Below are 12,071 nucleotides of genomic sequence, written 5' to 3' on the forward strand. Positions count from 1 at the left end.
TTTTGCTTCTAAGAGTCTTCGAGTGACTGAACCATCGTATTAGGTTGTGGAAAGAAAATCTGTAGTGTGTTGGTGGGGAATGTCTCGTTTCAAGACATATTTATGGGCCATTTCTTTCATGGTTTGGGTTGATCATAAACCTCTGATTGATCGCTTTACTATCAAAGGGGCTGGTAGAGCCACTCACTCCTAGAATAGCTAGGTGGCAATATAGACTACAGTATTACGATTATAGGAAGCAGTACATTCCAGAGGGAAAGAATATTTTAGCTGATTGTTTATCTCATCTACCTGTGAACCAGTGGGATGAAGAGAACAATGTTAGAAGAATTTCTGTCAGTATGTTCAGTAGAAAGTCACACTGTGTCTATGCAAGACGATTGCCAGCATTGGATCAAGATTTGTATTTAGATAAAGTCATGGGGGCTCATTACGATGTCGGGCGGAAAGCCTCAGCCCGACACTAACTCAGAATCGGGACCAACCGACTTGCAGTTGGATTACGATGTGACCGAACACTGTTCGGTCGGAGTCCCATTGTTCCCTATGGGAGCTCGTTTTTCTGCCCAAGAACTGGCCGTAACACAGGCTCTTATGGGGAAATGGGGTGTGTGCGGAAACCCTGGACCATGTTGCAGGTACCCTACGGTACCTGCCACACAGTGCAGGGTTTGACAGGGGGGATCCCTTAGGTACCCCCTCGGCCATTAACTGTAGGCCAAAGGGCTAGGGAGCCATGCCAGGGACCCCCAAAGTCGCTTTCTGACAGCCTTTGGCATAACGGGGCAAAAGTGAGGCATAACGAGGAGAAAGATATTTCTTATTGTTATGCCTTACTTGGGAAGGCGTGGCATTTTGATGCATTTCCAGGTTGAAAAGCCTAAACCTGGGAATGTGCTAAAATTCATGGTGGATGCATGGAAATGTAACACCTTTCAAGTTGAAATGTAATCTAAAGCAGCACAGCGGAAGCTGCTGCCTTGCATAACATGTTTTTTTACAAAGCTGTGCAAATCAGGCCTTGCAAATATAACTGTAGACTTTGCATTGTCCTTGAATCAGCCTGTGTGATGCAAGGACAACATAAGGGCTGAATAAATATGGGCCCTGGTGTTCTGTCATCCAGCAACACAATCAATCAATCAATCATTTGTAAAGCGCACAACATACCCGCAAGGGTCTCAAGGCGCTGGGGGGTGGGGGGTAGGGTGGGCGCTACTGATCATACAGCCAGGTCTTGAGTATCCTCCTGAAGGTCAGCAGGTCTTGGGTCTGTCGTAGGCTCAGTGGGAGGGTGTTCCATGTCATGGCGGCGAGGTGGGAGAAGGATCTCCCGCTGGTGGTTGTCCTTCGGATGCGTAGGACGGTGGCGAGTGAGAGGTCGGCGGAGCGTAGCTGGCGGTTGGGGATGTAGAAGGAGAGCCGTCTGTTGAGGTAGGCTGGGCCGGTCTTGTGGAGTGCTTTTTGTGCGTGGATGAGGAGCTTGAAGATTATCCTCTTGTTGACGGGGAGCCAGTGCAGGTTTCTCAAGTGGGGGTGATGTGGCCGTGTCGTGGTACGTCGAGGATCAGTCGTGCCGAGGCGTTTTGGATGCGTTGTAGTCGTTTGATGAGCTTGGTCGGGGCTCCCACGTAGAGGGCGTTTCCGTAGTCGAGTCAGCTGCTGACGAGGGCCTGGGTGACTGTCTTTCTTGTATCTGTCGGGATCCATCTGTAGATCTTGTGGAGCATGCGGAGGGTGTTGAAGCAGGAGAAGGAGACGCCGTTGACTTGCTTGGTCATTGAGAGCGTTGAGTCGAGGATGATTCCCAGGTTGCGTGCGTGGTCGGTGGGTGTCGGGGCTGCCCCCAGTGCCGTCGGCCACCAGGAGTCGTCCCAGGCTGAAGGGTTGGAGCTGAGGATGAGGACATCCGTCTTGTCCGAGTTCAGCTTCAGACGGCTGATCTTCATCCAGTCGGCGATGGCCTTCATTCCTTCGTGGAGGTTGGCTTTGCCGGTGATGGGGTTCTTGGTGAGGGAGAGGATCAGTTGAGTGTCGTCGGCGTAGGAGATTATGTTGAGGTCGTGCTGCCGGGCGACGTGTGCGAGCGGGGCCATGTAAATGTTGAACAGTGTCGGGCTGAGGGAGGATCCCTGGGGTACGCCGCAGATGATCTCGGAGGCTTTGGAACGGAATGGGGGGTGGCGGACGCTCTAGGTTCTGCCGGAGAGGAAGGAGGTGGTCCATTCCAGAGCCTTGTCTCGGATCCCTGCGGCATGGAGGCGTGCGCGTAGTTTACTGTGGCAGACGGTATCGAAGGCGGCAGAGAGGTCTAGGAGGATGAGTGCTGCGGTCTCACCGTTGTCCAGCAGGGTCCTGATGTCGTCGGTGGCGGCGATGAGGGCAGTCTTGGTGCTGTGGTTGCAGCGGAACCCTGACTGGGAAGGGTCCAGGATTCTGTTTTCTTCGAGGTATCTGGTTATCTGTCTGTTGACGATTTTCTCGATGACCTTGGCCGGGAAGTGGAGCAGAGAGATGGGCCGGAAGTTCTTGACGTCTCTTGGGTCTGCCTTAGGTATTTTGAGTAGGGCGTTTATCTCAGCGTGTTTCCAGCTCTCTGGGAAGGTCGCGGTCTCAAGGGAGAGATTGATGACATTGCGCAGGTGGGGTGCGATGGAGCTGCTTGCTTTGTTGAAGACGTGGTGCGGGAATGGGTCTGACAGAGAGCCGGAGTGGATTGTGCTCATGGCCTTGATGGTGTCATCGACGCTCACGCTGGCCCAGGCTAGCAGGGGGTCGTGGTCTATGGTGTGCTAAGAGTCTTTTGTGTTGCTGTCTGTTGGGGCTGTCTGGGTGTTGAAGCTGTCGTGGATGCCTGCTATCTTGCGGTGGAAGAAGGTGGCGAGGAAGTCGCACAGGGCTTGCGACGGCGGGATGTCGTTGGTGTTGGAGCTGGGCTTGGAGAGTTTCTTCACGATGTTGAAGAGCTCCTTGCTATTGTGTGCATTGTTGTTGAGGCGGTCTTTGAAGAAGGTCCTCTTGGCCGCCCTGATGAGGTGGTGGTGGTTGCGGATGGCGTCCTTGTGTGCTGCGTGGCAGTCCGAAGTTTGTTCACTGTGCCATTCCTTCTCTAGTTTCCGGCAGGCTGGCTTGGAGGCAAGGAGTTCTGGGGTGAACCAGCTGGCCCTGGAATTCCTGTCTGCGTTTATTGTCAAATACAGAAAAAATGGAAAATAAGCCATTATTGAACAAAAATCAATATGCCTAAAACGTCTAAAATAGGAAAAAAAACATTTGCAATGCAATAGGTCTCGCATTAATAAAGTTTGAGCTATTGGTGTTGCATTATTTAGCAATGCCAATAGCTCAAACTTTAATAATGAGAGACCTATTGCATTGCAAATGCTTGTTTTTTATGGGGGGGGTTGTTATATAGCGCGAGCAAGACCCGAAGGTGTCAGAGAGCTTTACATAAGCACCAGTCGCGTAACAGACGGACACATTCATTTTTGTTAGGCACTGCCACATTAAGTGATTTGCCCAGGATCACAGAATGTTGAACGCCCCTACTGAGATATTAACCCTTTCCACGCAGACCAACAAAAAACCTAGCTCAAGGAAACCACAACAGGAAAGAGATGCTTCAGAGTGGAGGGACCTCTTTTGTAGATGCAAATACCAGCATTCTAGGTGGATGAAGTGACAGGCCTGCAGTGCCACCCCAGAAAATAGTGAAAAATATGTGGTGGCTAAAATCTTGAAATAAGGTCTAAATGCTCGTCCTCGACACATAACACTGATACAGCGCGAGTAAAAGAAGCTGCCCCTGGTCTGAAAAGAGGGAACTGTCGCCAGTAAATATCTCCCGTCAGCCTCCTATTCGGTGCAGCTGCTGCATAAGAATGTAACATTTATCAGCCGCGGCCAGAAGGACACCAGTAAAACGACCCCGAGTAAAATGCCTCAGCCTGTTTGGCACCATATGAAAATGACATTCACTTCAGCTCTTCGCACAAACGTCAAAAGAAGCCCTTGTGGATGTCACATTGCCTGGAAATTCACCTGTGAAATTAGCATGTGGCACCCGCTTTTTATGATACCGTTTGTTCGCAAAAAAAGAAGAAGCAGAAACACAACGCTATTAATTATTCATGCGACATAAATAATCCCACAGTGTTAATTCCTTCTATAAACTCTTTATCTGCCGGGCAAGTGCTGCCCTTCGTTTAATTCTAATCTTAAATTCCCAAACAAGTGTGCTGGGAATTGACCAAAAAGCTAGCGCGCAGCTCCTGTTTCAGGGCCGTAACTGACAGAATAATCAGGTATTCTATTAGTGTCCCCATGACCGACGGTGTGTGCGCCTTTTGCGTGCACTCTGTGGCCTCTTCCGCAGTTGCTTCAGGAATTAAACAGTTGGTTAAAGCAAGCACTAGGCAACCAAGACGCATACATTTAAGCACCGTAAAACGCCAATAAAAGCAGCAATGAACATTTGACCTTTTTTTGAGCAAACGCTCCAAGCAGGAAAGCCAACAAGTTGGATCATTTAGTTTTGCTTTTCCGTGTGAAAATAAGCCCGCGAGTGGTGCGCGCGCGCCCCCACGTCACAGCAAGCCACGTGTTTTCAATTTTCGCGCCCGTGTCTGGGCACGATAATTTAAACCACATGGCCTTTGGTGCGCATAATAGACACCAATAGGCCAGGGACGGAGCAATGCGCCCGCCTTTGGCCTATTGCGTGCTCTCTTGGGAAAAAACACGCACGCAAAGGCCAATAGCGGGGCCAAAAGGAAAAGCACACGCACAAGCGTGTGCAATTCCAGGCTCCGTTTTGGAACCCCAGACAAAAGGATTCTCGCTGCGCGAGCAGTGCTACGCACTGCATCGCTAGGCGCGAGACCTAAACATGGAAATAAGATAAACTAAAAATCACTTCCTAAGTCCGGAGACCCCCCCAATAAGCCCTGGATAGGCTAGATTTCATGCGCTATGTAACCTTCAACCTGACACTTAACACTCCGCAGTTCATGTTTTTGTGCAGTATTCACATTTTAAATATAACGCATTTGACGGACCCAATCAATCACTCTCTGACAGCCAAGTACATTGTAAGCATGCACACTCAGCTTCATTATCAGTCACGCCTCCGGTAAAAGATCAAATCCCGGTGGGCGTGGCCAAAAGGAGACAAGGCTGCAACAAGGAGGGACTAAGAAGCCTCCTTTACAATCAAAAGCCAGCGTTTTGCATGAAAGCTGCCGCTAGCCAATTGAAAAGATGGGCGGGGCTTCAACTCCGCCTCTGAGAGTTTCGGAATCTGTATCGATGCCAAGAAGCTCTCGGATGCCGAGAGCAGCGCATGCGCGCTGCTTTCGACAGCTGAGACCTATAAAGGCAGCGCCGCAGCAATTTCCGTTCAAGTTTAAAACATTCCCCAATACACATTTAATTTAAAACAGTCACCAATGCAAATTAAGTTCTAAACAGTCTCTGATCCAAACGAAAAGCATCCACCCCACACAAGAGAATTCCCGTGCAAAAGAATAATTTTAAACCCAAGTAAAATTAGTGAGTTAAAACTTTGCAGTGAGTGACAGCATATCGCCCTTTCACATGAGGCATATTCACTCAAAAAATAGTTCCATTCAGTTCCAGGGAACACCTTTTTTTTTCTTTTTCTTTTTTAAAGGTGGGCCCACTAGCTCCCCTAACAATTAAGCTTTATAAAAAACATGTCAAAACAAACCCAGCCAGGACAAGGCCAGAAGTCTGGAAGCCAACACCAGACATTTGGCTTTGCCAGTTCTTGTTGTGTTTTGTTGTTAGCATCAGACCTAGCTTCAAGTAACGGCTGGTAAATAGATTAGTAGTCATGAATAAAACCAAGTAAGCCAGATCTTTTTATGTTTTTTAAAGCGAGATCCAGAGATAATAGGAGAGGGTTCACACCTCCCCTGAGAAAGTTTGAGAAAAAAAATGGGACAAAATGGTGAATTTGAAAACACAATATTCAAATGAAAGCAAAAAAACAAGTGATTTTTAAGGGGAACTGTTGAAATATCCCAATACATTTCTGAACTGCCAGTCATGTTTGTTGATCCCCAGGAGTGTCCTGGGTGCATATCCTCCAGAAGAGGTCTTTCAAAATTGGTGATAATCTTTTCAGCACAATTCCCATGAAAATTGCCTGCCTCTGATAATGCTAATTAGACAGAGTTTAAAGAGTCAAAGAGCAGACAGGTAATGCCAATCTTATATGATCAGCCACCCGTGAGTTTGTTATTTAAACATAAGAGTTCTTGTTTCGAAAATGGGTACCACTGTTACACTTTGTACAACAAGAACAATACACTTGTAGTTTTGGTAGGTTGATCAACGCTCATATTGTACGAGTTAATTCACTTTTGTGCCCAACCTGTTTCTAGAAAGAGTTCTGTGAAATGGTGTGATGGTGGTTTATCATGTTATTTTTGTACTTTGCATGTCAGCATGCTGGTTTATTTCTTGAAAGACTACTATACACAAAGCATTGTTCTTGATATACAATTGGATGTGAGTAATAATTTCCTGTGGCTGAATTGGAGACACTAATCATGGCTTCTCATCTGATCAGATTGTGTGATTCTAGGCAAATCTCTTCACTTCTCTGTCCTTTTTCATTTGACCGCAGAATTTGTAAGCTCCAGAAGTTATTCAAGTTCAGAGTGCTATTTAAAAAAATATAATGTATGTATGGTTTATTAACCTAAATCATGCTGCTCATATATACTGATTCAAAAATCGGAATTTTAATGAGAAACATTAAGCCCCCTCCTCCCAGTTTCTCTCCATTGTTCAGTTGAAGAGTCAAAATGACATCGCGCGAGATAGAGCCTAGCTGTGATGTCAAGAACACTGGGCAGGTGGCTCCCCCTTCTGTTTGAAGAGTGACATAGCAGGTGTTCACGTCCATCAATGTTCGCATCACTGAAGGTGATAAATGTGTTTCTAAACAAGTGTTTTAAGAGTGCGGGACGAAATGCGTCCCGCTCTCCTACAATAAATGCCAGTGGGGCGCATCCACAAGGGCAGATGAACCACTAAAGCAGAACTAGCGCAGGCTCGCCATTTCTGCCCACTGTCTGAAGTGGCTGCTTGTTGACCTTCCTGCCCATGAGTTTGGGTTCCTGTGTTTTTTGTTTCGAGACGTTTGTTTGCACTGGCATCTCGTGCTTGCAAGCGTGATATCCGGGATGCATAAATATGAAAGGATCCGTTGTTTTTCCTTGGCAGCATTGTTGACTTATGTTGCACTCTTTGTGCGCTATGACTTTTTTGTTTGACTTTCGGGGAAGCAGTAGCTGCACGGCATGCCCTGACACGCTTTCATATTATTTGTCCTGCTTAGGCAAAGCTCCGATTGTTAACTAGTCGGGCCAGATTAGGGCAAGAAATGCAAACATGCTGCTTTCATCTGGAAAGAGACGCGCAAGAACATGGGTAAGAGTGTGGAACTTGGCAGAGGTCACCTTTGCGCACACCAATGCCAACTAGGATTATTGGGTTGCCGAAAGTGCCCCAGGCTAAGTTCTAGTGCCCACCTGTTATAAGGCCAGAAATAGAACGGTGGGTTAATGCACCCACTGCAGAGCATTGTGTGTCAACCGCAAGTTGTAGTTTTGAATTACAGAAGGCTTCACTCAACCTTTTCATCATTCGAAGATTGTTTTATCCCACTGTAAATAAAACGAGTCTTGACTAACAGTAACGCACGTCAATCACAGCACAGAAAACTCCCTGGCATCAAATGACTGAACAAGATAAACAATTGCCGATGAACTATGTGGCGATCTACAGGTTACCAGTTAGAATCCTGGCACAGCTGACTCAGGCCTTCAGCCTTCTGAAGACGTGTAAATGAAGTAGCACTGAGGTGGGTGATAGTAACACCAGTTGTTAGCAGTGCTGAGAAACAGCTGACATGCTAACTTAATGACTATTGACTTTAAAAGCCTGCCTCGTCTACCTTCGATGGCAATCTTTATTGGTGAACAGCTGATTACAGCTATGAAGTCCTGCAAGTAAAGTCTTACTCAGCAGATATCAAAACGGTGGTATATAAATGAAAGCTAAAAATAGAACCTCGAGGTTTCAAAGGCTTATTTATAGCAATATTGTAATAATACATATTCCGTATAACATTTGATACATGGGTAGATGCTCTGGAACGCCCAAATACCACCCCATGTAATGTGCCTACATGACGCAAGGTAACGCAAGGCAGGGAAATGTGCTGACTTTTTTTTAGTTTTACAAAGCCACACAAACAGAATTTGTGTAGCACTGTAGATCCAAAAATAGATTTAGCGTCAAGGTTTTACCAGAAAAGTGATGCAACCCCAACTCAAAATCTGGGCTTCAACATATACATTTATTTTTTTAAACTCTGCCACAAATAAATTGGCAACGAGGAGAAATGTGAAAGTAGACCTGTTTCTGCTTAATTTGCAGCAAAGTCTGAATTTTAAAATATTTTATAGGGTTAAGGTACCTGCTGTAGAGATGTTTGTGTTTCCAGTAAATTTGAGGGAATAGTAATAATGGTATGATAACTCTGGTGGTTAACACATTTGCTGGAAAGATCTGTGTTTTGACTCAAAGTAGCACACAAGGTTACTGCGTCTATTGAAAAGCACGTCATGTAACATGCAGATAACAGCTTTTTAGGTCAAGCATCAGTGCGCATGCGCTGCCTGGAAGACCTGCTGTAATCGATTCTACTCCTCTATTGTCTATTCCCACCTGCTGCTTACCCATAGGCTCATTGCAGCGTTGATCTTCTTTCCTGCCTCCTAATTAGTTCCTACAGCCGATACCTCACTTCCGTGAGGAGCACCGGCCAATTACAGTTTCCGTAAGCCATCATTCTTTCTATGCTGTTTGCAAGAACTCTTTTTAAAAATGTTGCTTTCTGCCCCTCACTGCTTTCCGACGCTCACTGCTTGCATAGCTTGCCTTCTCTCTTCCGCATTATGTTTTAAGCCCTCCCACCATCGGCCGCATACTCCAGAAGCGAGTGTATAAACAAAGACCTGCCCTTTTGCTGCTTCAGCTGTGCTGTTGATTTTTTTTTGTACTTGAAAGTTGCAAGTGTATAAACAAATCCCTGTCCTTTTGCTGCTTTAGCCATGCATTTTTTTTTCTTTTAAGTTGAGCGCTACTCACCCTCACCCATAGACCCCACCCACTTTTGCCTGTGCCTTCTCCTGCACCCCTTCCGCTACCAGATGGAGCTGAGCAGAGAGAACCGCTACACAGGGAAATCGAGCCTAAAAGCCACCGGATGGCAGGTACTGCAGCATAGCTGGCCCGAGGCGTGCTTATAACAGCAGCACCGTGCTCAGTCTTGATGACGTCAGCAGTCTCTGCCCTGCACCAAACTCCCTCCGGCTCACCTGACGCCCGCTTTCACTCCTTTATCTAACCGTGGCGTCCTTTTGTCTCTTAGGTTCCCTATGCCCTCCTTCCCTGTGCCCTCCTTCCCTGTGGTGTTCCTGGCAGTTGGAGAGGAGTAGGGAGGCGTTGTTTGAAGTCCCTCAAGTCGGCACAGTGGTGTATCAGGGCCGGGTGTGCAGACAGCATGTGGGTGGCGAGTGTTTGGCGTGTTAGGGTTGTCCATTTGTCTTCACGCTCAGACATGCAGTCACTCGCTTTGCTTACTATACTTGAATGTACGAGTTCCTATGTATCTTCACTGGCCCCTTGGGGACTAGGCGGCAGGTACCAAAGAGTTCAAAAATGTGTGTTGTGGCCACTGCTGTGTGAATGGGTGTCAATTTTCCATGTTAGAGCAGACTTATGATGTAGAAAATACCTCCAATTTTCAAACTTTGTTTTTATAAAAGAAAATCGTGGCAAATCACCTGCATTTAATTTGCAATTACTCCAGGTGAGGTGATGAGGTATATTTGACCATTGTTCTAATAGCGCCATTTCTAAGACCAACTCGTAAAATTCTTACAGTTTTATATTACCAGGTCTCCCTCAAGAGAAAAACACATTAGAAAAACTCTATTGTTTTGTTTGGAAACAATATAATTGTGCTTGAAAATAAGGACAATTCAACAACAGCAGAGTGTCACACAAAGTTGAAGTTCCTTTAGTAAACAGGCGCAGACGGATCAAGAGGTTACCTTTCCCCAACCATTTGCAAGCAGGCTGAAAAGCTGCGAGGCCGAACTCTCGCGCAAAAACCTAAACATCACAGATTCCAGCTCTGGCAGAGCTGACTTCATCTGTCATTCTTTCTATGTCGATAAAAAATGCCTTCTTCTGCCGGGTAAAAATATGAGCTGTGATTCAAGCGCTAATTCCTTTTGCTGTTTGTGGCCTTTCCATATAGCCAATATTAGTGTGAAAGCTGCTGTATGCTTTGTTTTCAGCCTTCTGATTTAATTTTTTTCAATCCTCTGTTCTATTTCCTAGTTGTTTACTTTATAAAAAAAAGTTCAGGGGCTTATTTATGAGCCCCTTGCGCCAGTTTTGCGCCGCCGTTGCTTCACTTTTAGTGACTCAGCTGTGGCGTAAATAAAGTGCCATGTTGCGCCATATTTACGAAGAGACGCATCTAGGCAGATGCGTCACTTTGTAAGCCCCTGCACTACATTATACCTGCGTCAGGTATAATGTATGCAGGGTGGGCGTTCCCCCGCAAGAAAGGGTCGTAGGAGTGGCGCAGTGAAATCTATGAGATTTTGCTGCGCCACTTCTAGGACGCCAATGCGTCACAACCTTACGCCTGCCTCCTGGCAGGCATAAGAGTGACGCAGGCCCAATCAAATGGGGCTTGCCCCATGTGAAATGAACATTTCTGGAGTTGCGCTACTTTTTGCGCTGACAGATATCTGTCCTTCCTTACGACATGATGCGTTATATTGTAAATATGACGCATCATTGGTGTCGCAAGGAGGGCGCACTGAGAAGTGGCGCATCGCTGCTTTCACCCAGCGATGAGCCACTTCTCGTAAATGAGGCCCTCGTCTTTTTCCAGAAATGGCAACAATATTCAAAGCATCTATCTATAACCAAAAAAAAACCAGAGATTTCATTTTCTCTTTGTTTCTTTTCAGAAGTTGTAAAGCCTTACAGTAACACTTTTATAAATCCCCTTGGCCTAGTGCAGACATTTCATGACCTTCGAGGCTCTGCATAAAGCGACATGGTGTTTCTGACACATTTTCCGGTGTTGCCTAACGAAAAGCTTCAGAAATGTGATAAGGACCTTTAGTCCTGGAACAATCATTTTTCTGCTCTTTGGTCGCAACACCTCTGGCAGTCACTCACAGAGTGTAAGCGTCTAGTAGCCCAGCTCACCTTGCCATCATTCTGGGTAAATTGCCCCCATTTTTCTTTTCTATGGCATTCTCCGCCTTCCCTGTACCGCTCCCTCTTCCTATCCCTCCCCCCCCTCTCTCTCTCTCTCCCACTGGATCTCCCTCTCCCAATCCTCCTTCTACTCTTTCTCTCTCGATTCGTATCCTCTCCTCCACTCCCCTCCTTTTTGGCCTGCAGATTGCAAAAATCTATACAGCAGACGAGGAGCCTCTCGAGTGGTCTCATTAGAGTGCTGTGTAGTCATAAAATATAACTCAAGTTTCTATGTCTTTTGCTCAAATCACTAAACTATTTATCACCAGTTTTCTCAAGCTTTTCCATGTTTATCTATTGTCGCACAATATTTGTTACAAGTATGCATTTTATGACAATCCCTGTATTCCTGCAGCGAGGTCGGTTAACCATGCATCTCTTATGTGTTTTCCTTTCTGTCAATATTTACCCTGGTTTCCATTGTGTGCTTGACAATGTACAGCTCTCCACAGCCTTGTGGCTAAGGCCCCCCTATAGAAATACCACATACATACATACATACATACAATAATGCAGTCCAAGTACATTAGGGGAGAAGGCCGTAGCAGGACTAGTCAGCAAGAGATGACTTTTGAGTCAACTAGGATTTCAGCTCGGATATCTCTTGCTGTGAGGCAGTGGTGGAAGGGTGGGCAGAATGACACCACGCCAGGCAGCTTGGTGATGTAGATACTGACTCTGCA

General features: G+C 46.3%; 1 protein-coding gene across 7 annotated transcripts in view; it reads left to right on the top strand.

Annotated features, from left to right (window-relative positions):
* The window catches only part of SLC16A9 (solute carrier family 16 member 9), a 292,179-nt gene that overhangs the window by 127,436 nt on the left and 152,672 nt on the right, over positions 1–12,071 (top strand). Inside the window, exon 1 of one of the 7 annotated variants that reach the window (XM_085608843.1) lies at positions 8,760–8,875. The exons of 4 other annotated variants lie outside the window; for them this stretch is intronic. Coding sequence is in view for 1 of the 3 variants with exons in the window: in XM_085608841.1 (XP_085464967.1) it covers positions 9,305–9,311 (7 nt within the window). In the remaining 2 variants the exon portion in view is untranslated. Of the gene's footprint in view, positions 1–8,759; positions 8,876–8,983; positions 9,312–9,646; positions 9,742–12,071 lie in introns of those variants that run through there. 2 more of the 7 variants (XM_085608841.1, XM_085608844.1) reach the window with 2 other exon arrangements.

The sequence above is a fragment of the Triturus cristatus genome, chromosome 1_2 (genome assembly GCF_964204655.1).
Source record: "Triturus cristatus chromosome 1_2, aTriCri1.1, whole genome shotgun sequence".
Classification (NCBI taxonomy): domain Eukaryota; kingdom Metazoa; phylum Chordata; class Amphibia; order Caudata; family Salamandridae; genus Triturus; species Triturus cristatus.